Source organism: Pagrus major, chromosome 3 (genome assembly GCF_040436345.1).
Source record: "Pagrus major chromosome 3, Pma_NU_1.0".
Lineage (NCBI taxonomy): Eukaryota > Metazoa > Chordata > Actinopteri > Spariformes > Sparidae > Pagrus > Pagrus major.
In genome coordinates this window covers 17,287,875-17,315,431 of record NC_133217.1, presented here as the reverse complement: position 1 = coordinate 17,315,431, position 27,557 = coordinate 17,287,875, and the positions used below count along the sequence as shown (strand labels likewise).

Genomic DNA, 27,557 nt, shown 5'->3' with positions numbered 1-27,557 from the left:
AGTAGAAACAATATTTTCATAAAGCTTATTCAAGAATTGCAAAAAGCACACGCACAAGAGGAAATCAGAGAGATGTACCGTTAGTATACAACTCGCGGGCGTGTGTGCCTGTCGTCAGCTGGAAGAAGTTGCTTTGGCATCAGTAGCAGCTATCTTTGAACATTAGATAAGCTCTCACTATAATCACATACAAGTTAAAATGTCTATACAGTATTCTACAATTGTGCCTTGTCTCTATTTTCCATTGCGTCTCTTGGTTCAGATGGAGACATTTGAAGACTCCCAAAGATCACCACGCCTGGATCTCTGAGAAACCCCTGGTAGTGGTCACCGCAGGATGAGATCTGGAGTGTTTCAATGAGCTGTGATGTCTCATTAGTTTTTGTAGCCGGCAGACTTCTTTCCGCTGACCATATACAAAGGTGGAAGTCTGCCTATACAGGTTGATGGATCACAAAGCCCAGGTGCCCCTGTAGGTCCCCTAGGACCGGATGCTCCTGGGGCACCGGGACTTCCTGCCTCGCCGCGTCCTCCATCTTTGCCATCCTTGCCAATTCCAGGAGCGCCTGGTTCACCTGAGGTGGAGATAGAAGATGTGTGAAATGTTTAAGTTGAACTGAAACTAATATTCATTTTTGGAAGAAATTAGTACAGTATACACATACATATACCCCCAGGTTAGTTTTGACTGAAATTTTAAATTTTAGGCTAATATCAAAAAGAAGGTTGACTGCCAATTTTGGTAGCTGAATTTAATTGGTACAGTTCAACATCTTGGGCACTAAAAATAGTTAATAATAACATTGTGTCATTCCCAATGGCTACAAAGGAAGCTAACCAGCAGGAGGATGGACGTCATTATTGTCATAAAAGTTACAAAGTGAGACGGGCTGCTGTTTCCGAAAGTGTTTTTTAGTAATCCGTCTTGCCACTTAAGTGAATAATCATGTTCTGTCCCTCATTTGGCAAAGGACACTAAATACTCTTGTTTAAAACTGGTTTAAGTTACAGATTCTAAACACAAACTTTAGCTTCCTTCCATGTTAGCGGTGCATGTAACAGAATCAGAGGTACTGTCATTAGTAGATTCTTGCTGACACGCACTTCATTAACCTCTACTAAGGCAAGTTTGTGTGTACACTAGCTTGTATTTTTTTTTGTGTCGATCAAAGAATTATTAGATATTTTCAAATGCAATTGTTAAGTCTTTGGCAGTGATAATTCAACTAGGAGAATTCAATGTCAATTCAAGCCGTAGCGGTGATCCATGAGTGAGGTGTACGGACTGTATAAAGAAGTGAATGTAGCCACTGTGATGTTATCAATTGGTTTTGGGGTCGCCATCTTGCTGTTATGGAGCCAGAAGTAAAAAAACGACCATATTTAATGATTTTATAGACTTGAAACTAGCAATTGAGATCATAAACTCACCAGTAAACTGTTTACTGAGGTAATAAATCAAATTAGAAGTAGGGTCATTTTCTCATAAGCTTACATAAAAGCGAACATCTTTTGAAACCAATGGATTTGCCCCCCGCTGGCCATTAGAAAGAATGCGGGTTAAAAGGGCAATTCAGCATTGGCTTCACTTTTCAGACCAGATAGCTACGCCCATATGTTGTACAGTCTACAGTCCTGTAACTACGTCTGTAGAGAAAAATGAGTCATTGCAACTCTATTGCTTTCAGCAGCCTGTACATTAACTTGTTAGCCTAGGATGCTAGCTTTTGCTTTTTGTATTAAAAAATAATATGAATGACACAAAAACTCCTGCTGAAACTAATGCTGAATGTTGTTCAGGGCCACATGTCACATGCAAAACATCTTGAATGACTTAGAGAGGAGACAGGAAAAGATACCTTGTATCAGGCAATAAGCTCCTCTTTTTTTGCTTTTGTCGTGCTTTATGATGAACATGGATGCATAATGTGCACAGATGACACATCCTGCCAATAATTTCACACCATTCCACTGATCCACAGTGGTTATATACCAGTGATGTGACAGCAGAGGCAGGGAGGAGGGCGACTGCTTGGAAGCAGACTTCAATGCAGGATTTAACACGTTAAAAATACAGCTTTGTTAGGTTGTCAGCATGTTTGATAGACCTCAGTGATTCACACAGTGTGTTTCGGTGAGTAACACTCAGTGTAAACAGAAACTTTGTTTGTTCACAGGAAAAGTCCACAGAGCATCTTTAACAGCAAAGTCGGCCCTAAAAAGTCAGTCAAACGCTGTCGGGGGAGACGCTCACCCAGAGGTTTTCAGCTTTGATGCTGTTTCCACAAATACATCCAGTTTTGATAAAAGGGAAATCTGCACAATAGCAGCACCATTATAGTGTATATTTCCTTACACATAAAGTGGGGAGTGTTGAAATTTCAGGTCCACTGTTCATAAAAAGGAATGAAGACATTTTGAAGACCCATGGGTCCACCTGAGCAGCAATGTGCTCTTATTATGACAAGAATGTAGCTTCACCTGGTGCACCTGGTGCTCCTGGGCTTCCTTTGATTCCTACACCGTCCTCTCCCTTGTCCCCCTTGTCTCCCTTCTCCCCAGCATCACCTGCAGAACAGAGAAGCACATGGAGGGCACACAAATGAACGCTGAGATGAAGTGGAGAGGCATACAGTTTTCACAGTGATGGGATGTAATTAGGTAACTTAATGACTCCACTGTGACTCAGCCTTGTTCAGTGAATCATTGATTGTATAATGTTATGCACGGCTGAATCCCTTTTCATCTGCAGAGCGCTCTGCATCACTTCTTCCACTGCTGTGGCAGTGTGAAGACAAAGGCTTACAGCCAGGACCCACAGCCTTGTTTTCACTAAAGGCTTCATTTAATTTCTTGCCACTACATCCATTGTATTAGTTCTGGATGCTCTCCAGGAAAATAAAGCAAAAAGCTATCACAACAGCACAGCACCTATCACAGTACGGATTAAATACATTCAGCATTTGCAAAGCATTCAAGTCCTTTGTGAAGATTGCTGAAGTCAGCTGCTTTTTAAATCACTTTGTTGAGTCCTTACATGTAGCCTCAGGTCTGAATCGAACCCAGTTGGCTGCTGAGGACTCACACACTCAACCAGGTGAGCTACAAGGACACCCCACGTCTAGAGTTCAGTATTAAGTAGTGAAAAATGGATTTGAAAAGGTGCACTGACCTTTCTTGCCAGGTAAGCCTGGAAGTCCAAAGAAACCTGGATGACCTTTGGGACCCGCCGGCCCTGGGACTCCTGCTGCTCCTGCCGCTCCAGCCTCTCCAGGGGGGCCAGGAGGTCCTGCCGGTCCAGGTGTACCAGGGGCACCGAGGGCGGCTGGCTTTTTCAGAAACTCTTTCATAAACGCTTCCATTTGTTCTAAATAGACAAATAACAAATCATACTGAAACAGGAACGTATTCTACAAGAGAGGCCCATCATCAGTCTGATCATGAGTGAAATATATGTGAAGATAAAGATGTGATAATGTCAAATAAAGTGAACAAATGGCACCTCCAACAACAGCTGAGCACATCTCCCGAAGCTTCTCATCGCTAACCTTTGGGCCCTGTCAATATATGAGTAAACATTAACACAGAGAGACCAGCGATGTCTTACAGTTTCAGTCAGTAGGATCAACAGAATACATAGATTCAATCATGTTTTATGCTTTAAGGCAAAGGATGAAAATAATTTGTAAGAAAAAGCGTGTCAGTAGGGAGCAGTACTGTTACTGTACGACAGAAATATCACTCCCAGTCTACAGCCATGTTGCAGCTGTGTGAGGCTGCACCTGAGCTACAATAACAATGCTAACATGTAGATAACAACGTTAGTGTTCAGTTAGAAGTTAGCATGTGATGTGCACATAGCTAACTTACAAGTGTGATTCAAATCAAATCCTTCAGATGTAATTTGGATAATTCAGAAGTGTGACTTAGCGAATACAGAGCGATACAGAGCTCTAGAGATGATCTGAGGAGGAGGATAGAAGAAACTGGACCTAAACCGCAATCTTTGGCAATGTTAACAAAGTTTTTGCCAGCTGAAATTCCAACACATAACTCCTACAATTATTTTTCTCTGCTTATTAACCAAGCTCACTAACGGTTTACTGCGGATTTATATGATAGGCGGCGCAGAGTACCGAAGCCACACCTCTTCCGGTGGACCTCATGCGACCTTATTTCGGAAAAAAGAGAGACAAATAATTTTTTGATCCTGTTTGAATTGTGCCATGAACTGCACATATGATGTTTGTCAATTTAAAAGATGATTTTCCATGTCGTTTGTCTTAAAACTATAAGACTTTGAAAATACATAGTAATTAAGTCACAATTCAAGTGGGATTGAAAAGTTATTTGTCCCTCCCCATTGATTACAATGTTTTTCCACATTAATAAGGTCCCATGAGGTCCACAGGAAGGGGTGGATTTCGGCTCCCTACTAGCTGAGTTCTGAGCAAGTCATTAAAAGAAAAAAAAAGAGGAAAGATGGGCATTTTGATATTAAAATAATCAAACAAAGTATTTTTTTGATGCATATTAAGCACATACCAAGAGATAAATGCACACGTTTTTCATTTCTGTTTGTCTCTAAGCAGATATGATGTGTTTACCTTCTTAATGTGTGTCAGTGCTAACATTTGCTCCCTATGACACTGACATTGCCATCCCTGTAGCACTGCTAGCATGGCAGCAAAGACTCTATACAACCCCATGGTGCACAACTAAATATGACGTGAACAGATCATGGGACCAGAGTTTTCAAGGTTTAGCTCTTGATGGCCACTGCTGCTACAAAGTCTGTCTCTCCTGCACATATTGCTTCTCCTGTATATTGGTAAAAATAACACTTACAGGTAGACCTCTGGGGCCTGGTGATCCAGGAAGGCCTGGATCTCCCTCCATACCTCGAGCTCCCATTGGACCAGCCAAACCCTCGTGGCCCGGCGGTCCTGGTCTGCCATGGTCTCCTGTAGCTCCTCTTAGGCCCTTCTCTCCTCGCTTAAAGTTGGAAAAAATAGATATTAGGATCCAATTTTGACATTATTGAGACTATTACTACAGGTGAGACTTAATTCCTTGTTTCTTTAATATGTGTAGGGTTTTCATCATGCTACCAGGGTACAAGTTCAACTAGTTTGCATTATTTTAATCATATAATTGAACCACTTGCAGGTGTTACAGCACTTCTATGTGAAAAGATCCTTAAGCCACAGTTCAGTATGAGAGTTGGAGTACAGACAGCAGTTTTTTATACCTCTCCTTTGATTCCAGTGACGCCAGGAGGGCCCTAGAAACACACATAAAGATTAGTTGATTTCTTAGAAACTAACACACAGAAACCCTTTTTCAGACATTTGTTCCCAAAACAAAACTAAGCTCCACACACCTGGTCTCCCTTGACCCCGATATCTCCAACTGGGCCCGTGTCCCCCTGTTCACAAAGGTGTCATGGTAAGTGTACAGAGACTGTTGGACTAGTGGAAGGTCATTCACAGATACATTCAAAACAAATTCAAAGATTATAATAGTTCTTACCTGACTTCCTTTTGGTCCCATTGGTCCCATAGGCCCCTAGACGACACATGAATAAATGTTATATACCAGTACTTCACCTAAGGATTGTCTCATTATGGATTTATAACAAAAGGAACAGGTGACATTAGTAAAATGAGATTTGTCTACCTGATCACCTTTGTGCCCGGTATGACCCTTCAGTCCTTTGGCACCATGGTCACCTTTGTCTCCTTTGTCACCCTGGAAATACAACATTTTATATGTACATCTAGTGTATACATTTTTACATTTTTTACATTTCAAATGTTGGCAATGATATTGGTTTTTGTGTCTATATATTCTCCTCTGGGGACGATTATATCCATATCTGTGTCAGTAATTTAAGCTTGAAATTGATCATTAGTTGCTATATTTATTATTAATTAGATTTTCCCTCATTATGAGAACAGACACTCGCTCAACCCTACTGTCTTTATCATTATCGTAAGGGCTGCTTTGTAAAGCACTTCCTGGGATTAAATGTGCTCTGTAAACAAGGTTTCTTATAATAATTATAGCATTAGCAATGTTACTACCTAACGTTGCTAACGCTAGCTAGCTAACATTTAGCTAGCTAGCGTTAGCAACGTTAGGTAATGCAACAAGTTGGCAACCGCTTGAGGGGGCAGATGATTTGGACAACAGCGGCGTTGTGACGTGAATGCAATGGAAGGGGGAGATGAAATGCCACATTTAGTGGCTGAATGTTATCAGTAACACCTTTGAGTAAATATCCTTAGTTACATTCCAACACTGGAATATGGACCCATATATTGGTAATGTCTCACCTGGATGCCTGGTGGACCTGCAGGCCCCACTGGCCCTTGTTTTCCTGTTTCACCCTGGAAATTGATTATTGATAAATTGAACACAACAACAATAGTTTAAACATCAACTTATTCATTCTGATGTACCTTTAAGCTCTATAAAAAAAGTGCATCTAACATCCATTAAACATCAATATCAACAGAAAAGCAGGAGCAGAAACATTAACATGACCTACACACTGCTGACAGGTCAATATAAACTCACAGTTTTTCCTTTATCTCCTGGTTTCCCATCATCTCCATCTTTTCCAGCCTCCCCCTACATGAAAACAAACAAACATGGAGAGAATAAGAATCGCGTCAGACTAACAGATAAACAGATGAATAAAATTAGAGTGTGATAAGGCTTGATGGGAAACTCTCACAGTCTTTCCAGGAAGTCCAACTGGTCCAATGGCTCCCTCTGCACCAGTATCGCCCTGAATCCACAACAGAAACTGTGTTAGCCTTCAAGGTTTTATTTCTATCAGTCCCGTCTGCATGTGATGAGTGAGCTGTGTGGAAGTTTAATAGTGCAGCAATGAAATGTTGGATGTACAATGTGGGCATGGCTCATTAAATAGGAGATGATTCCAATTACCTTTGCACCGGGGGGTCCCACTACTCCCTGCTTGCCTGGCAGCCCCTTGGAACAACAACACATCATATGAACAGAAACTTAGAGGCAAATGAATGTGTTACTGCTGCTGAAAGTATTTTAACTTTATCAACAGGAAAAAGGTCAATGCATCAAAAATAAACAACATATTTTCAAAGACTTAGACAAAAGATAGTCTACAGCCATACTAGTGGCTCCTTAAGGATATGCTTATGCAATTTAGTGAGATTGCAGCTGGACTTCCAATAAGCATAGAAGAAGAAAATATCATGCTAATGCACAGGATTACCAAGAAAGGTAGCAGTGCTGTAAAACATGTGGGAAAGAAAGCGTTTTTACACCTGATTTTAGGGCAAATTCAACTTTTTAAGTGTTTTCTATCAGATTTGACTGATGATTCTAAACATGCAGTTTTTATGTCCCAGTGACCATTGAAAGTGAAGTTCTGGCTCTCTTCCCATTCATTTAGATAGAGGCCTGGTCTTGTTAGCCCAAAATAACTGCCTGGGGGCGATGCCAAGATGGCTGCCAAGACGTGCCTAAAAAGACTTTGATTAAACCCAAATTTAATGCTGGTGCTATATTGTCAATACACAGTATTTTAATCCTCATACAGTGGAATGACGTGGGATCTTTACCATCTCTACCAATGACATTAAGTCACTTACTGTATGTGGAATGATGATGTCTGTTACTTTTAGAGATATGATGGCAGCAAAAACACACACTGACACACAAAACCTCCTTGTAAACATCATTAGTCGAGGCTTTATCACAACGCATTTTCCTAAAGTGGCTTGGAAATTATTTACTTTTATTCCCCAGTATTCTTTACAAAATCACTCTAAAGGAAAAAAAAGCGGGAAATCATAACCACTTTCAGAAAGCCGTGAGATAAGTGTATAAAGCGTGCTGCTCTTTTTCTACAGTGCTGCTCAGCGACTATTCAAGCTCTATCTGTAGCCTGTCACCTCACATACTTGCAGGCAAAGGTGGACGTGCTCTTGGCTTTAGATTTTCCTTCCCGCTGGTTGTTTAACTTTCATGTTTTATTTATCTCACCTGCTACATGACCTCAGAGAGCAGCTTGGCCTCTGTCAGCTTTAACTCGCTGTGACTCAATACAAATATAACTATTCCAAGTCACAGATAGTCCAAGATATCACTGAAAATCATGATAAAGTTTAATGATCTGCTTTTGATATAGAAATAAAATGAAGTTGGACTTACAGGAATACCCACAATGCCCCTGATACCAACAGCTCCAGCAGTACCAGCCTCTCCCTGTTTAGTAGAAGTTCAAGCAAACAGGCATAATAATAAACAGGAGAACTCAACATGTGGGTATTTTTGGTAATAATGAATACAGATATCGAATCCTAGAACAAAAGTATTTGCTGTTAAAGATCAGAAGTCACCTTGGCTCCATCAACTCCAGGAACTCCATCCAAGCCGTTTTTACCAGGCACTCCCTGTAACATCACACCACACAGTCACAGTCTGAACAACAGTGTGTTAAAGAATGAATGAGCCTCATTCAATCCAATCAGCGTACTCACAACTTCTCCTTTATCTCCTTTAGTACCCTGCTCTCCTTGAGCTCCAACAGCTCCCTAATCAGAAGCAAAGTATTTTTTACTGAAACATCTTTCAAATAATATTTTGAATCTAAGTTGAAGAATAGAACTCACTTCTTCGCCCTTGGGTCCCTCCAAACCCTGACGTCCCCGGATTCCCTCCACACCCTGAGAGAAGAGATTTAATCAGAGGCAATCCAGACAGTTAGTTTTCAATCACACCGATCAATAGGAGAGTAACTTCCAATGAGCAGAGAACTGATCAAACTGCTTACAGGAGCTCCAGGTGGGCCAGTAGGTCCTGGGACGCCATTGAAACCAGGTGGACCCTGTGGACGGAGGAGTTTTTATCAGAAAATGAAATGCTACAAACATTTATGTCATCGTCAGCAAAACTTTGGTTTAACTTACTTTGTCTCCCTTTTCTCCTGTGGTACCAGGGAATCCAATGGGTCCTCTTTGTCCCTAGATGACCATTTAAAAAAAAATGTAAATATGACACATAGAGACATACAGTATACCGGTCCGTAATAACATACTGTGACTGAGGAATTAGCTTCCTTACATCATCTCCCATGCGACCTGGTGGCCCCTGAGGACCTTGTTCTCCAGCGTCTCCCTGTGGAAAAAAACAAACAAGAACAAATTAGTTATATTCCAGGAACAGAGATAATCATATTAAGCTGTTAATAGTCCAGAATCTAATCATTTACATGCAAGTTGTTCTTGGCGTCAGACTCCTTCCATACACAGGAGTTACTACAAATGGGAATTCGGTGCAGAGGGAGAGTAAAAGAGGGCTACTAAGAAGTCTCATATATACCTTATCTCCAGGAGTTCCATCTTTTCCAGGCTCACCAGGCAAACCTTTGTGTCCCTGAAGGCAGCAATCAATTATATTAACAATTAGGTATTATTAGATTTGATCTTATTACTGTCACAGCTCGAGGTTCCTGTATATTAATTATGAATTTAATCGTCTAAATGTATCCCAGAGTTTCCCCTCCTCCTGAAGTGGATGTCGATTTCCAGTCTCTCGAGCAGCTGCTGTTCTCCGTTCTTCTCATAATGTATAACTACACAAATGTTTTTAAATAATGCTAATGTCAGCATGCTAACATGCTCACAATGACTGTTTATTATTTACTGCCATTCATGTTGCATGATGATGTGCTCAATGAAAAGCTAAAGGTATCAGCAGGGTTATAATAATTCATCCTGTAGGGCCTGTGAATGTCTGCACCATAATCCGTGACAGTTCATCCAATGGTTGTTGAGTTATATCATAAGCAAGGCTGAACATCAATTTGTCTATTTTGCCTCACATAAACAAGTGAACTGTGAACGCTGTGTCACCGTTCATTTCATTTAAATATTTTGTCAAAGTGTGCAACACGCAAGAAAACACAGTGTGAATGAGTGATTCAGAAATTACTGAACAGAAGTAAACAGTAACCGTTTTTATTCATGAAGCAACTTAATTCACATTATCTTATTATCAAAGGTTCTCAAAATGTGGCCCATGGGCTGATGTTGGCCCTCAGACACATTTTGTGCGGGCAACAAAGTGACATAGAATTAATGCATTATGTTGATGAAGGTTCTCAGTCATCCAGGTCATGGTAAATCCAAGTGCTGTATCAAAGGCAACTGGACGTCTTCAAGAAACTGAAACAAGTCCAGTTGCCTTCGATACAGCACTTAGAATTAATGCATTATATTCGATTTATTCAATTTTAATACCTTCACTTCCCGCAGCCTGCATTCAATACTCGGCTAGTTTGTAAAAACAACATGGAGCGAACACAGATGTTTGTAATATAATTAATGTAATTGATATTAAAATAGAGTCAGTTGCATCCTGGTGTGCGCTGGATAATTGATTTTTTGACAATCACTGCTGTGCACAGGGTTTCACTCACTGTTGACTTTTGATTTCACACTGGACATGCACAGCAGTCTCCTGAGTGAAAGTCTGATGCTTGCTCGTCCAAACCGTCCATCCTCGACCTCCTCCCTACAGACTCGTTGCTCTTCATATACTTCTTCTCCTCACCTCCTCCTTTGCTGCCATTATAAATACCATGGCCACTAGAGGTCGCTGCCTATCTATACTCTCTCAATCTAGTGTTTATAGCATTTCTTTTCTATTGTATTTTGTCTATTTATTTGAGTATTTTTTTATTTTATTCCATTTTATATTTCTCTTAGTCAAATCCTACTTTGCGCTGCTGATTTTTTTATATTGTGTTGTTTGCACACTGTTTGGTCCTTTTACTGCTGTGCCAAATAATCTAATCTTATCTTATCTTATAAATGTATATAAGAGTCATGGTAAGCTGCTTGCACAGTCGACCTATATGGTTGTTTTTCTGATGAAGACGGACTGGCCAACTAATGGCACCTCTTGAGTGTCGTGGAAATTATATATAGTCATCAATGATAATGCTGTATTTCAGCAGAGGACTCTGCAGTTTAATGTGGAAATGAGATGAAAAAAACACCAAGTAAGAAACAGTTAAGGGACGGTTACAGGAAAAAGAGATTCCCTTTTTCTTCATCCTCAGGGAACAACAGGTGAAGTCCGAGCTCAAAGAATTTAATGTTCAACAAGACCAATCATAGAACCCACGACAACTTCATGGGTTTTACTGTGTGTTTGTTGTTTTAAATGAATTCCATGTTTGCTTGATGTTTATGTCTGTGTTGCTGTTTGTATCAGTCATCTGAGCCTTGTGAAAGCTACACAGGAACACATGACTTCACTCACTGCTAAATCTCAAACTAACTCCCTCGTAACTAAACCCCAACCAAGTCAAACTATGTGGTGCAGAAAATATTGCTATATATTGACAATGACATTTCTCACCTTCATCCCCGGTAGCCCAGCCAATCCCTGTGGTCCAGCAGGACAGGCAGCAGGACACTACAAACATACACAGACACACAGATGGGATTAACATGAGAGACAGGACAGACCGTCTAATACCCAACAAGCATGGCTGCCGCAGAGCCTCTTAGCTTCAATGACTCCATTTGATCAGAAATTCACTGTCACCGCTCCAATTGCCATGCATCCAGGAAACATTTGGCAGTGTGTAAGACAGTAAAACACTCACAGCTTCCCCACTTCCCTCATTGCTGGCACCAGGCGGTCCCTAAAACACAGCAGAGTGACATCTAAAACAGTCGTGGGTGTTTAGATGTCCACATAAATCCACCACAGCAGAGACTCCCGGAGAGGTAATGTGAAAAGAGACTGCAGCATGCAACATCATCATACACTCTGATTTTACATAGAAATCTGAGCTCAAGAAGAAACTTGTCATGTAAAATGTCAAAACAGAGATGACAGATTAGTATGAGGGCTGTTGGGGTTACACCTGTTCAGCAGATGGTCAGTATGCAGCATGTGGCTGATACTGAGCTTAATTAAAAGGTATGTAGACTCTGACCATTTAATTTTGTCTAACGTTGGCATGATACAATAACCAAATTTGACCAAGCCGACGTGGCACAGGGTCTATGAGAGGCCACTAATGAGAAGACTGATGAGAGTTCACAAGACAATGTATGGAGGAATTTAGCATCCCAATGTCTATATGCTTATTCAGAGGCTTTTAAATAATAATAAATAATACATTTATTATATGCAAGGATATCAGATAATATTGTCAATCAGCATTGAGCTGTAATCCCAAATATTAGTATCTGCATACAGGCACTCAAATATGGAAGATTTAAGTGCATTGTATGGAATGTATGAACGACTAACGATAAATTAGTAGATGTCAGCAGAACATGGGTTAGCTCTGGTTCTTACCACAGGCCCCGGTAGACCAGGAGGGCCAGGAGGACCTGCAACGCCACTTCCCCCCTTGGGTCCAGGTGGACCCTGCAAGTAAAGGAAATATTATCATAACATTTGACATTAAAAACATAAAAACAAGAATTAGATATATGTTCAACAGCGATGCTTAAATGATGCTGTACGGATCGTATTTCAAGCTTCGTTTGAAAAAATAGTTTAGAAGTTGATTCATGCAGTCATCTTGATTTTTTATGACTTTAACTATATTCATAAATTGTGAGGGGCAGACGAAGCACTCAGGCCCTTTAGTATAAGTAGCAATAAATACTCATTACAAGTAGTCACTCTTTAGTGGATCTGCTAACAACTCAAAGACTGCATTGTGGATCCCGCTGCTTTTCTTTCTAAGACCCGCCTCTGACTCACTTTTTCTCGCTGTCTTCTTCCTACTCTGCCTCTGACTGGCTTACCCTGAAATTCTTACACTAACCCTAATCTATCTCACTAACCAATCGTAGGCAGACTAGAGTGGGTTCTAGTAAGAAAAGCAGTGGGTTTTATAATAACACCTCACATACACCTGAATCATGACAAGCAGCCATGAGTAGACACTTTTTTTTGGTTTCAAGAGGTCACAAGGCAAAACAATGTTGGGAAACACAGGTTAAATCTTCAACAATGTCTTGTATTTTCTAAGGTTATGATGTGTTTTTATTTAAAAAAAATAAGAGGTAACCACAGCTGTAAAATAGATATAGGGGAGTAAAAAGTACAATATTTCCCCTGAGATGTGGTGTTGTAGAGGCAAAAAGTAGCATCAAATTAAAAATCTTTGTTTGTTTTGCCCCATCACACTTGACACTGACCTCAGGCCCTATGTTTCCTTCATCTCCTGGGATCCCTGGTTTCCCTGGTGTTCCCTGTTGGACACAGGCACACAGCGGTAAATACAGCAGCACATTCACTGGTAAGCCATGTATGAGCAATTCAACAAAGTTTCAGAATTAAACGAAAATGTAGCACATACAGCTGGTCCTTCAGTTGCTGGGCCCTGTGAAGAAGAGACACATTCGATTTTGATTAACTGAAAGTATTGGTAGTTTCTTCATAGTCAAATACAATTTCAATGCATGTTGCTTTAATGAGAATTTTTCTACTTACAGGTGGACCTGGAGGTCCAGGAAAACCAGGAAGTCCCTGAAACGAGGATGGGAATAGATCAGTAACATTGCCATCCTTCTTATGACTAAATGACTTTGAAGTGATCTAAATGGTTACTCACTCTCTCCCCTACAGGCCCTCTGGGACCCATTGGGCCAGATGGACCCTGAAGACAACAATAACACACAGTCACACACAGACAGAACCAGTAGATAATATAAAGAGTGTGTGTCAGTGGACGAAGTGATGTGTCGTACAGAAGATCCTGGAAGACCGGGCAGGCCTCTCTGTCCAGGAAGACCGATCTCCCCCTGCTCCCCTTTGCTGCCCTAGGAAACAGACACAACAGGAATAAAACAGCTTTATCTTCTTCCTGCATCTCTCTGCGCTGTTGCTAAGATACACAGAGGCAGTGACAGTCAACATTTAATCAATGAAAGGTGGGCCGCTCTCGTTGTTTCTTAGATCAACCACAACCCAAGCTTGTGTAAGGCTAAACAGATAACAAATGGGTTGGACAGGAAAAGAGCAACGGTAAATTACAGAGGCACCATAAAACATTTCCCCTGCAGTTAACCTCAGGCTCAACATATAACAATTACTAATAAGTTGTTATGCATCAGTGCAATTACATATTGTGGCATTATTTGTGTTATGAGTGAGAAGAATGACCCTGAAGAAAACTAAAATGTTGTCAAATTAATTACACAGTACAATACACTGATCGACCTGGAGGCAAATGCTGTCAGGAAGGACTGCTAGATCTCTGTATTTCTTGTCCTTTCAATTGAAAGAGAGCAAGGTAACAGTTAGTAAAACAGAGCGAAAGAGGAAATCAAGACAACTACAATGTTCTTCTCCTTCATAGACGTTTATTCACAGGAATTAAGGACTACCCTTTGTGGCTCACCACTGCATCACTGTTTTCCACAGTGTTTTGAGATGCTTTTCATTTGCATCCTACACAAAATGAAACAGGGTAAACTCTGTATCATGTTTAGTGGGTTTTCACTGTTAGCACGCTGCCACTATGACCAGACCCCTGGTGAACAGAGGAAAATGTATAGATGGTTCTGAGTTTACTGTCTGCAAACAAAAGACAGTTTACAACTGCCTAAACCTGCCTCACATTACGTTGGTTGCATCTTAAGTTTGAAATCTGAAATTGTGCAATATTGGCTTGTTATAGTACTTTTATATCTATTGCAGTGTGGTTTAGATTTTTGTTGTTGACCAAACCCAACCTGAACCCTGATACCCTAGACCTGCCAGGTTCCAGTTGAACACAAAGCTTTGTTCTGTTGCACAAAGATCTTAGCTGGGGTAGGGTTTGGGTATGGCCGCCCAAAATTGCTACTGTACTATGTTGAAGAGGTTTGTGTGTCCCTGTGATTCTGGGAGTTGTGTTGTCGGCGAAGCTCGTGGTAGGGTCTCCCAAGACAGTGGAGAGCCAGACTAAGAGCGATTCAAAGACCTTACATAAACAGCCACAAAAAGGATGGAGGACCTTACGCGGAATTAGGAAACCAAGGTCCCCCTCTGGAACCAGACCTTCGAGGGAAACTCGAAACCAAGAACTGTCTGGTGGCTGGGCCTTAATCCATTTGGGCTGGACACAGCAAGAAAAAAGAATGAGAAAAAAATATGGAGAAGCCACCCTGTGGGCCCACCACCTGCAGGCATAGGCATTGGGGTCGGGTGCAAGGTGCAATGCCGGGTCACAAGCAAAGGCAAGGACCTATGCATCCTGACCCCTGGCATTGCAGGCTGGTCTTAGGGACATGGAACGTCCCCTCTTGTGAAGCAAAAATCCAGGTGGGGGAAGAGTTCGGGGAAGCTATGGAGAAGGACTTTTGGATGGCCTCAAGGAAGATCTTGGAAACAGTCGACCACTCAGGAAGTGAAAACGGGTGGCACCAGGCTGTGTTCAGCCAGCAGGGAAGACTATTTCTGATCCGCTGGGGATATTGTTGGGTGGTGGAAAGACCACTTTGAGGAGCTCTTGTGGGTACTTTGGGGGGTACTGCAGCTCAGCCTTAGAGATAAAGTGAGGTGCTCACACATCTGGAGGTAGCTCAGAGTAAAGCCGTGTCAGTTTGGGATTCTGATTGGGATGTCTCTTGGGCGCTTCCCTTTAGCGATCTTCTAGGCATGTCCCACTGAGAGTAGACCACCGGGTAGACCTATAACTTGCTGGAGGGAATAGATATCTCATATGACCTGGAAGCATCTCAGGATCCCTCAGGACAGGCTGGAAAGTGTTTTGCTGAGGAGAGGCACAACTATCCTGCGTAGCCTGCTGCCATTGCAACCCAACCCGGGAGTAAATGGATGGATGGATGGATGGATGGATAGTATAAAATATACAAAATATATGGTAATATATAGTATCCGCCTCCTATTCCTCCTCTGTGACCATTCGTGTGATGTGTTGCCAATAAATGTGCAATGCCCAATGGGAATTTGGAAAGAGACAGACTTTAGCCAATGGCATTTGCATTAGTCTGGCAGCTAACATACAGTAATAAATAAAGTAAACATGCTGTGAGTTTTAGGGCTGGATTGTGTCTAAGTTATAGGCCTCTGTAGAATTTTACTGTGGTTTAAAAAAGATATAAAATGTGTGTTGATTTGTAAAGATTATCTTGGTTATCAAATGTCTGAATAAGCCCATGAATGCTACAGACTTTATCTTTTTAATTTCACCCTTCAAAAATCACTGAAATATCAGATTACATTTTTCTGGGTTGGCATAAAAAACAGTGTGATCTCTCATGTAATGGGAGGTCATATTGTCTTGGTAAATTGGTTTTGAAATTATGTTAATGCTTGAATACAGAGGTAAAGTGAATGATGTCCCCCATGGCATTACAAACAAATGCACAAAACGAATGAGATTGGATCAACAACCTGGTAAGTATTATATTATCCAGCATTTCATACTTACAGGAAGACCTGGACTGCCAGTAGAACCTGGAAGACCCTAGACCAATTAAAACACACAGTTAAAGAGAGCAGAAACATAAAGACAGCAATACTTGGTTCGTGTTAATAGAAATTATTCAGACAATAAAGGACTGTAGATATTTGTAGAAAGAACCGCCGTTATCAAGGAGGAAATACTTACATCTCTTCCATCTCTGCCGTTTTCTCCTGCGGGCCCTCTGGGGCCCTCTGGGCCAGGAGCTCCTGGGGGGCCTTGGACTGATTTGTCAGGCTGAGAGTGGACACAACGAGTGAGCAATTGATAGTGAAATAACTAAATAAATACTATGCAAAAGCCTTTAATTAAAGAAAAAAAAAGTGACTTAATCCTTCAACGACTGGACTCCAGAACGGTGAAATGTTTTACATCATATCAAATTTAATATATTGTGCTTTTAAAACAATACAACATAAATTGGACAACTGCTTAGACTGAGACAATCAAATGAATGTAAATGGTACTGATATGTTAACGTAACAATATAAAATTATGTGTGTCTTTACAGCCTGCAGAGATGTTTCTGATAACAGACAGTTGGCAAACTGAAGAATTGGCAAAGATATGTAAAAATGTCTTTCTACACAACTGTGAAAACAAACAAATAAAACCACCACCACAAATTAGATTTAGAACAAAGCAATGAGGCAATTAAGCAACCAAAGCACTGAAGTAGATTATTGGCTCAAAAAAACAAAAACAAAGGCAAAAGGAAGTAGAGTAGATAAATAAATACCTCAGCATTGGCATACATCTGAAGAAGCAAGAGAAATCAGATAAAGGGAGAGTTAGTGAAAGTAGTTACACCACCCTCACCAAAAGTGTCAGCAGAAGCAAACCTGCATATAACCATAGTAGTGAGTATATCATGCTGTCATTTGAATATACAGCCCATAGTACAGTACCGACACTCCCCATGTACAGAACCACCTCACAGCTGGATGCAGAAATGTTAGCCTGAAATCTAATAGAGTGCACCAGGCCAGGAAATATGTATCTCTATAGTGAGTAGGAATATTTGCATCTAGATACAAGTGATTGGATAAAAACATGAACTGCAGAAATATACAGAATGAGATGTGAGACAGAATTATATGATAGACTGCCAGTATTTCTTTGAGGCAGAAATGTCATTAATTCTCCTAAAGCAACACTGAAAAATGTTGGATGATCTTGAACCACCCTCACCCTGAATGATGGTTATATGATTGCATAATTGGTAATGTGAAGGTAAAAATTACAGTGTGTTGGGAATATAGAATTTAATCAAGTAAATCTATGTGTCATTACTTTGAATTATGGACTTTGGCTTACATAAGTCAACCATATTTGTTTACCTTTTCAGGCACTTGTCAAGTTGCTTTCAGAGAAATACTTCCAGTCATACTGACAATTCGGCGGTAATTACAATAACAACTTATATGATTGCAGCATAATCTGGTTTAGTCAGGAAATGACTCTACAGAGGCTAGATTTCCTAATATCCAGACCGAACACGACAGGAGTGTAATTTCATACAAGACACAAATTTGCCTGCGTGAGTTCAAAATGTTTCAACTCGAGCAAAATATTGCACTTATCCAGGGGCTCTGTGAATCTACTTAATAAACATAGAGAAACAGGAAAAAAGTTAGAGAGGCTGGAGAGAAATAAGAAAAAAAAAATGTAATTTTTGAACACAAACACACAGGCATACTCCCACGCACACGGTCAATGCTTCCATTTCTAGCTAGCTCACGTGCTAGCTAGAAACACAGCTTTGGAATACCATTTCTGACTTGTATGTCAAAGCTAAAGAAACAAATCTTACTTCCCGGATAAAGAACTGAAACCCTGTGAAAAATGTGAAAGGTAAGAAAAGTTAAGTTACTCATGAAGCCTATTGCTTACGCTACGAGCTTAAAAAGTTCACGCTATGGTAAACTATTTTGGTTAGCTAGTTGAGCTAACTGACCCTCGAAATTTGCGGTAGTAATAATCTCCTATAGTATAGAGCCTCATCATGGGATGAATTAATCTAAAAAAATCTATTTTCATGGATATTGTCTTAGAGTAGCCGACACATATGTTTGGGGTTGCTAGCTTGTCACGCTCCTCGGCAACAGGGGTTGGGAAAACCACCTTTAACAGTCTAAAAAAGCAGATGGCAGGTGTTAAACTGAATTCCTGTCAGCTGGAAATTGTATGAGGAAAGTTACTTCAGGCAAGGCCGACATTCATAACCTGTCAAATCAAAATGTCTACAAGTAAAAAAAAAAAACAAACAAACCCAAAAGTCTATCATTCTACATTAAACGTACCCATAACTGAGACTTATTAATCTTATCCTAACTTTTGTGTGGGCAAAGTCAGTGGAATAACTTTTCAGTTGATATGTAACCATGTAAAACCATGTTGCTGTTTGTGGGCTACATGTGGTACTTGTTTTCCAACGCTGACACGAGTGGCACGTGCTTCTGTTCTGGACTGAAATGAAACGCTAACCACAAAAAATCTGGCACTATGCACAGTCTGCAGGTTTCTGATCTCACACTTTTAATTTGATCAAACTTCCTCTGTGCTGTTTTAATGTTTGCCAGTTAGCTAACAAGCGTTTATGCTTTGGCTCCATGCATTGAGGTTTAACACAGCCAATAACATTACGTCTGCCCGGCCCTAAACAGCTCTGCCTCCAAGAAATGTTTGTAGAGCTACAACTCCAATCTGCTGCACCGTAATTTAAATAAAAACTTTTGTCCAACTTGCAAATTGTTCTGGATGAACAGCAAACCCCTGGATGTACTGAAGGAAACTGCTTGGCAAAGTATTTGTTACACTTCTGTAACTCTACCTCAGCATTTCTGCCCTGTTTTCCTTCAGTATGCTGGAAGCCCTCAACCTGAATTAAACCACAAACCACAGCAGCTGCTGAGCAGATCCGAGTCCTTGTTACTGTACCTCGGTGGCAGGCAGCTCGTTGCAGCTCTCTCTCTGGGCTCTCTTTGGGTCACAGTGTATCAACATCCACTGGAGTTCAAACTGAAGGGAGATGTTTAATGTTAATACAAATATTTTACTGTGCATTCATTTTTCAGATGTGACATTGGCAAAGGATCCTAAAATGTGCTGTCATGGTGCAGCTATTTCTTTGTAGTTCTGAATCAACCAATCCTCTATGGGCGGTTGAGCTTGATTTTACACCAATGCTATTTTCTGCAGGGATTAAGTTTTTCCTTTTTTCCACTGGAACCCAGCTGAGCGGCTTTGCTGTGACAGCAGCACTTTAGAATTACAGCCGAGCTCAGCACACATATAAACCTCAACGTGTTTGTTCGCAAAAAGCACCATTTCACTGATAGTGCTGGTGAGGAGAGTCAGTGAACATGATTAAATACAGCAGGCAATTCTCCATCCTCACTTACCACTACGGAGGCGTTGGGATCAGCGTCCAGCCTGCCAATAAGAGTGTCTCCCTCTGTGTTGATGGGGCCTTTGCCCTTGATGGGTTTCTGATCCACGGGCTGGCAGTCCACGTACAGAGTGACCTGGTCGCGCTCCACGCCAATCATCACCTTGTGCCACCTGGTGTTGAAGAGCACAGAAAGGCCGGGGAAGGTAACGGTCTGCAGGTTGCCATCAGCGCCCATCAGGAAGTACTCCAGAGCCTGCTGGTCCCCATTCAGCCTCAGTCCGGCTTGTTTGTAGCCGTCTTCGTCAACTATTTGCCAGACATTCCACACCTTGCTCACTGTGTTCTTGATCATGCGGAAGGTCACCATGAAGGAGTACTCGTCAGGGAAGCCACGAGGGAAGTTCAGCCTGAGAGGGATATTAAACACACAGTATGTCATCGCTGCAGCCCAGTCGTCGGACAAAAATGTTGGCAGTTAACATTGGATACGTTCACATTTGTACGTGTCATAAGCTACACACCATGGAAATATCTCAACAATAGGTGTCATATCTAGTGCATACGTTTACGACGTGACTTTCATGTCGGTAAGCAAGGCTGCCAAGCTAGTGACCACAGTTTGAGAGGGTTAGGGTTAGTAAGCATCACAGCACTGGATTTTTTTAAGGAGACCTCAGGACAATTTCCAGCCGTGTTTGTGGTGACAAAAAACGAAAACTTTTGGGAAAGTCAGGACATCTCAAGCTGTGTTTGTGGCGACAAAACCAGGTGTTTTTAATGAGACCTCATGACTTCTCCAGCCATGTATTATAGACTAAAGTAGCAGATATTTTCAGCCAAAACGTGATCTTCTTCTAATCGTAACCAAGTTTTTTGTTCCTTTCTATCTTTCAGAACTAAACAAAAGACGTAAGTAGCATGGGATCATGGGAGTTACTGCTCTGTTGTTAAAACAACCAGCATTGTTGATGGAACCATTTTTTCATGGACAAGGTAATATGTTGAAGTTTTAATAACGTTACATTAGGTCACGTTCGCCAACTTCCCTACGAACCCTCTGACTCTATCATGGAAGCCATAGCGACAGGCGACTTAAGGAGTAAAGTTATGGATTTCTCTGGGTTTGAACATCATTGACATCATTCGAGATTATGCCAGTACAAAACATTTTAATGCAGAAATGTTGCACATTATAGCTTTAAGCACAGGGGCACAACGTTCCAGCTCGTCAGACTTGATTGTGTTTGTTTAATGACACCCAAAGGAAAAGCTTAAAGACAACCGTCTACTTGCCAGGTTACATTCTCAAAATATCTTTTATGTCAAAGTTAATTAATGATTACAAATAAACATCACTCAGCAAAACTATCATCAAATCAAGCACAAGACATGGATAAAAATAACTACGCCTCGCCATCACTGTCTTTGAGAGTCAAATAAAAACAAATTCCCTCAAAGACACAAAGGTAGGTTTTAGGCATGCTATCAAATCACAAATGAGATGCTTGGAGAGAAGCTGCCGCCGTACATAAATCACTGCTTCAATTACAACATGCAGTCCTGGTTAGCATCCACAGTCTGGTGCTCTCTGTGTTTTTAACAAGCCAGATTCTCAGTAGGTGGTGCATTAATAGATGGGCGCTGCAGCTGAACTTTTACCATCTTGTAAACGATCAAGGTGAGGCAATAAAAAAAGCGTTTCCTGTAAGCCAGTTAAACAAATGAAGACCACGCTCTAGTGTTGCCCGAGGTGAAAAAGTCTAAAAGTATGTGCTGCTTTTGCCCTGCAGAAAAAAGGGAGGGAGTGCAGCTTAAAGCTGCCAGGGACAGACTTCAAAGCACAGCCTGTGCCACTGGACCTGTGGAGGAAATAAACATGTATTTACATTCAGTGTGACAGGCCCGAGTGGTGTAGAAGCAGGGTGCCAGCGAGTTATATAACAGCTTCTGAGGAAAGCTGGCCTGCAGGAACAGATTAGCCAAAACAGACTGGAGCAGGCACACTGGGAAACACCAGGAGATGTATTTGGTTATGTAAAGTGGTGAAGCCATTAACCTGCACACTCTGTACTGAAGCTTTTTCAAATTATGTCTTAAACAGCATGCCTTTCACTGGTGTTAAATAAAGTGAAAAATGACTCTATTTTCATACTGCAGTTGCAGAGCTGGGCTGTGTTAAAGCCTGAAGCTGCCCCAGGATCACAGACCTCAAAGGGCCATGAAACCCCCGTGTGTCATTCGGTTTGTGGTGATTTGATTAATTGAAAATGTAGGGGCAGTTCAGTGTACTCATCTATTTAGTTTGTCGCTCCAGGGAGCTTTCCAAAGTTATTAATATCCCTGATGATGTCATCACAACAAATTTCTACGTGACAGCCTGTGTTAGCAAATTGGGAATTTGAAAGACGTACCAGGCGCTGAGGGTGTAAGATACTACTGAGATGAATTAACGGTGGGGATCAAGCACTGAAAAAACCTAACTCATACTAGTGACTAAAACTTGAACTTGCTGCTTTGGTTTTAACCTTTCTGTTGTGAATTTGTCTTTAACACCTGTCCCAACTTTATAGGAGTGCAACACAAAATAACTGCAGTGCACCATAAAGGTGTAACTTGTAGGAAATTGAAATATTTTGATAGCTACAGCAAGAGTATACTGCTGTTCAGAATACTCTTTGATGCAGCTATCTTTGGCTGTAGGGACTTGCTGTCGTTAGCAAGTAGCTCGTCGTTAGCAAGTAGGCAGCTCAGTTAGCTGCTAAGTGGCCCTTTTAGGTGATGAGAGTCTGCCTGGACCGTGACTTTGGATCCTGGGGGAGTCTCCGTGGGCAGTGTGGCTCAGCTCTGTCTGGCCCAGCTGCCTCACAGTGATGGGGGGGGGAGTAAGGAGGTGATTTACAGCAACCCAATGTTATGTCTTCAAATTGCTTGTTTTTTCCAACACGACACAAAAAGGCGTTCAGTTCATAATGTTAGCAAAAAGAGAAAAGCAGCAAATGTAAGTACATTTGGCAAAATGTAACTAGTGGATATTTTGCCCTTTTTTGCATGATAAGTGGCTTAAAGGGGCAATCCACCAACTTTGTATATGAAGCTCAGGGAACTTGCCACTAGGAATACTTCACAACCTGTGCAAACAGTTGTATAATGTCTTCTGTGTTTTCAAGACGGAAAAAGTAACCCTGATGATGTCACAGGGCGATCTAAGCTTCAATTTGAGATGAAAGAAAATCATGTTTGAAAGCTTTTGTTGCACCTGAAGAGTGTAACACAAACATGATTAGTTGCATTATGGGAAATGTAGGATTCACTGATATCAAGTCTAAGCCTCTGTCTTTTAAAAATCAGATTCTTGCAGGTCGCCTAATCTTATGAATTGAAACATGAGGGGGCTCTGTGGAAGTTCTGTTTTGTCGTTTGATTAGATGATTTATTGTCTCAAACAACATATCTTCTGTGGAGTGGGGCGTCTCAACAGGGGCCCACTGCTTATTATTGCCCCAGGCCTGTTGCTACAACTAACCTTTAATTACAAAGCCAAAATCTTAACAGGAAAGCCTCTTTTCAGTCTAAACCTCTAAAGCAGTATGTACAACAGACGACAAAGCATTAAAAGGCAGGGTGAAATATGTTTCTTCACTCTACATTTACAAGTCCACACTCACTCACGCTCACACATACACAAAATGCCTCTACTCTGCCTTTCTGTCTGAGAGATACCAAATAGGTTCAGACACGTTTTTCTTTACCAATTATATGCTGCTCGCCATGTGCAGTAACATCTGTGCCGGACCTGTAATAATGCAACACCTGCGTGAGGAGACCACTGCTGCCTGTCAACATTTGTGTGTGTTTTTATCTGTTTTCTTTTAAACCCTCTTTACTGTACTTACATGGTTGGAATTTGGAAGTTGGCCTCCCTGTCGAGGCGGTAGGCCACCTGGTGGGGAGTGGAGCCGTCCACCTTCCTCACACCTTTCAGAGCGATCACATCCAGCTGGAACTGGGTGATCAGATCGAAACCTAGGAGAGATAATAAATGATAATGTATACGATAATGGTGATGTTTGATAATGATCATTATCATATACTAAATATTGTGTAGCAGGACTGATAGTGTTATAATACAATACCCAACCCTGCTACATTTACAGGAACAAACATTACTTATGTTTTTATCTTAAAGAATAATTCATCTTTAGGCCATGGAAGATGATTTCATGTGTGTTATGTTCTGGTACTCATGATAAAGTTAGTTTGAACACACAACATACAGTAAGGAACCTTGTAAAAATCACAATTTCACACGTGAATTGAATATTTACACGTGAACTACAATTTAAAGTGCGAAAATAAAATAATGCCACATGTGAAATGCTGAGGCACTTCACTCAGAACCACTAATCTCACCCAAGTAGTTAGGACTCATCCTCTGAGGACCATGAATTTCTGTACACAATGTCATGATAACCCATCCAATAGTCGTATTTCCATCCAAGTGGTGGACCAACCAACATAGCATTGGTCATACATCATTACGTCACAATAATGGTATGATTATGTCATAGTTACAGGAAATACTATTATAATACTATAATAATATGAAAAGCTTGTGTTGACATTGCAAAATGAGGTAACAAAACAAGAAACAGTGAATCCATTGTGAAATAAACAACTTTGTATTTAACAAGCTTTTTCAAACCACAGGGCACAATGTGAGCAGATGTGTGGAGGAGGTGAACTGGGCAGCGGTGAGCAATTACAATTGAGTTGCTGAGTTTGAATTGTTCCAACTAGAATTCTGTGGAGCTCAAGTGGAACTTTTTATTTGCCTCATTTGAAATCTAAAGGTGTCTCGAGGCTCACTGAAGCCCACCCTCTTCAACTAATTAAACTTACCACCTTCCTTTGGAAAGTCTGTTTTCTCTTGTAGGGATTTTGGAGGCTAAGCTTGTGGTTTTAGAAACAGCTTCATCTGCTGCTTTCTGCTTCTGTTTGGATACAACCCAACGGGAGGTCATTACCTGGAAGGTCATCTTGTCCGCTCCTCATTGGCGGGCAGACGGTATCGCCATCCAATCGGTTGAGATCTAATTCTGATGGGACAAAAAGCAAAAAAAGCAATAATCTTGATATGCCTGTTCTTTGCTGAATTTGACAAAAGCAATATATGTGCAGTCAGTTTAATTCAGTTGGTGTATTCCAGGAGACAGATACAAGGGAAAAGCAAGGTCTTTAATGTCAGAGTGGATTAGCGTCACAATGCGCTGCGGTGCATTTTTAATGTGAGATTTTCTTACAACTACACTTACAGTGTTCCACATAATCACACATTCCAAAGCATGAACACAGACCAATCAACACAGTCTGAGATTTATAATGCGCAGACACCCCTTGTGATCCAAATATGTCACCAGAGATGGAAACGTAATCTTGATAAATATGGGAGCTAGTGGTGCGCGACTATGGCCGGAGCCATATGTCATCAGAAACATTTTACTGCAGAAGGTCAATATAGCAGGTGAGGCTCTTTCCTTTTTATTTATATGTGTCATTTATCAAGATGGAAGTCTCCTTTGGTGGAAACCGCAACCTGCAATTCATCTCACTGCCATTTGATTTCAGCTTTCATCATTACTGCATCTCAGTTTTTATTTGAAAAATCTATACTTTTATCTTTTGTTTGAGTTTTGTTTTTGTTAATCTACAAAATAAAAGCATGGCCTGGTGTTTGATCCAAATTAATACACTGATGTTAATATAAATTGTGTGTAAATTCATAAAAGCTTCATCTTTCACTTTCGATACATAAGCTGTTTGCAGGCCCCTAGACGTGCTTCAAAAAATTGTCACAGTGGAAAATCAATTCCTGGGATGTGTCAGAAGAGGGCGCTATCCCTGAGTCGCTACACTGCTGTTCTAGAGGGGAAAAGCCCTTAAAAAATCTCCATGAAACAAGGATGATGACAGCCAGAGGGCCTCCCCAGTCAATAACCTGAGTCAGCTCATTTACAGTGAACAGCGTGAATGCAACACATCTGGAAGCTGTTCCCTGATCCCACATAACTGCTGAGAAATGAGATAAAGTGGTGAGACGGTATTTATAATCCCGTATTTACTACCACTAAACACTTATCTGACTGTGCATGTGGGCCTCAAGTTGTTAAAGTTACTGCCTGCCGCAGCATTACGCTCAGAAAGCCAGTCATTAGTGCAATGAGCGGGAGATGAACCACAATTAAGATGTCACATGCAGTTGCACATGCGGGCCGTTAACAATGAGGCGAATTTGACAAAGCGGTACACCTACTGTATCTGGAACTCACAGTGCGTTCAGGTTAGCTTTATTGTGTCCCCAAACAACAGCAGAGAATGGTTGCTGTGATTATCGGAGGGGACATTTAATCTGATTTAATCCTACAACACAGAGCCGCACAGTGTGTCTGCTATTTCTGGCCCTTGCTTTGTGGTTTCTGATAAAGAGAATGACCTAGCAACAGTCAACATGCGGGCGTTACACATTAACCTGAGGCCTCTTTGTCTGTGTTTACAGGACAAACAGCGTCACGGTAATGGTGGAATTCATGCAATATGCGGTACACTGGTTCTGTGATGTGTCGACGACGGGTGGGTGACTTACGTCCAAGTGCTGGAGCGAGGAGAAGGGACAGCAGAGCCACGCAGGCGGGGGTGTACGCCGACATCGATAGATGCCGCGGTTGCTTTCTGTTGAGGAATGATGGAGAAAATCAGCATTCAGTCATGCATCTAATTCTCTTTGACAGTTTCTTTGAGTCTGGATCAATATAACACTGCGGGGATGACATGAAGCACTTTGCTGGTGTCCTTGGTGCTCATCTCGAGCACATTAATAGAAAGAAAAAGTTTACACAGCCCCTTCAAATACATCCAGTGAAGATAAAAAACACATTACTGTAAGTGGGATATGATCGAAAATGATAAGTGAGAAAGTCATATCACATAAAGGTGGAACAAGTGTTAACAAATACATTCTTAGGAATTGGATTAGCACAGGTAGACACATGCTCAAATTCAACTACAAATTGTCTATTTCTCACCCTAACCCTTAAACACAACACATTAAGTGTTATACATTTTAAGGCAGACTTTTTACCTTTGGACGGAACCAGGTTTGCTTTTTCCTCTTGCTTCCTGTTTTAAGGTAAGCTAACCCCCTTCTGTGACTGAAATGAAGAGTTAGACCAGTCTTAATTATGCTCTTAAATTAGTCTAAAGCATTCTAACAAACTGATATTTGATGTCTATCTAACAGCTTGCTAAACTTAGCTAACTTAGCGAAACTCTTCACTTAGTAGAAGTATTGAGGCTGCTATAATCATTTTTCGAATGAACAAATGGACGTGTTAGTCATAGTAGGCCACTGTTGGCCCGCAACTTGAGTTGTTTTGCTTCACTCTCATCAACATTCTTAGCGTCAAATGGCAGACAGACACAGTTGGAGGATAGCTGGTAAGTTAGCATTTAGCAGCTAAAGAAAGAAATATTCCCCTCAGTAGTCGGTGGTGACCAAAAACTGAGCTATAAGAAACATAAATATTAGACTGACATTCATAAAGAGAACCCAAAGAAAGCTAAAGTTGCTCTGTATCTGCTGGATGTGTTGCTAAGTAAGCATAT

General features: G+C 41.1%; 1 protein-coding gene across 1 annotated transcript; it reads right to left on the bottom strand.

Annotated features, from left to right (window-relative positions):
* On the bottom strand, nt 1–26,756 carry LOC140993498 (uncharacterized). The gene is made up of 38 exons (XM_073462955.1): nt 26,710–26,756; nt 26,539–26,624; nt 24,923–24,994; nt 23,792–23,921; nt 19,909–20,305; nt 19,445–19,525; nt 17,244–17,261; nt 16,652–16,741; nt 16,472–16,507; nt 13,782–13,853; nt 13,646–13,690; nt 13,525–13,560; nt 13,391–13,414; nt 13,230–13,283; nt 12,376–12,447; nt 11,672–11,710; nt 11,422–11,478; nt 9,376–9,429; nt 9,118–9,171; nt 8,964–9,017; nt 8,828–8,881; nt 8,667–8,720; nt 8,535–8,588; nt 8,394–8,447; nt 8,206–8,259; nt 6,958–7,002; nt 6,743–6,796; nt 6,583–6,636; nt 6,339–6,392; nt 5,680–5,751; nt 5,533–5,568; nt 5,384–5,428; nt 5,252–5,284; nt 4,849–4,995; nt 3,503–3,557; nt 3,173–3,367; nt 2,482–2,568; nt 1–575 (listed from the first exon to the last, which is right to left on the bottom strand). Exons 1-38 carry the CDS (start codon nt 26,754–26,756, stop codon nt 376–378), a joined length of 2,865 nt encoding a protein of 954 aa, XP_073319056.1. The 3' UTR covers nt 1–375.
* Between the last annotated feature and the right edge of the window lie 801 nt (nt 26,757–27,557).

Coding starts and splice junctions, on each gene's coding strand:
- LOC140993498 (XM_073462955.1), bottom strand. CDS start 26,756: ATGAGCACCAAGGACACCAGCAAAGTGCTTCATGTCATCCCCGCAGT. Junction 26,625..26,709: donor CTTCATGTCATCCCCGCAGT/GTTATATTGATC, acceptor ATTCCTCAACAG/AAAGCAACCGCGGCATCTAT. Junction 20,306..23,791: donor AACTTCCAAATTCCAACCAT/GTAAGTACAGTA, acceptor TATCCCTCTCAG/GCTGAACTTCCCTCGTGGCT.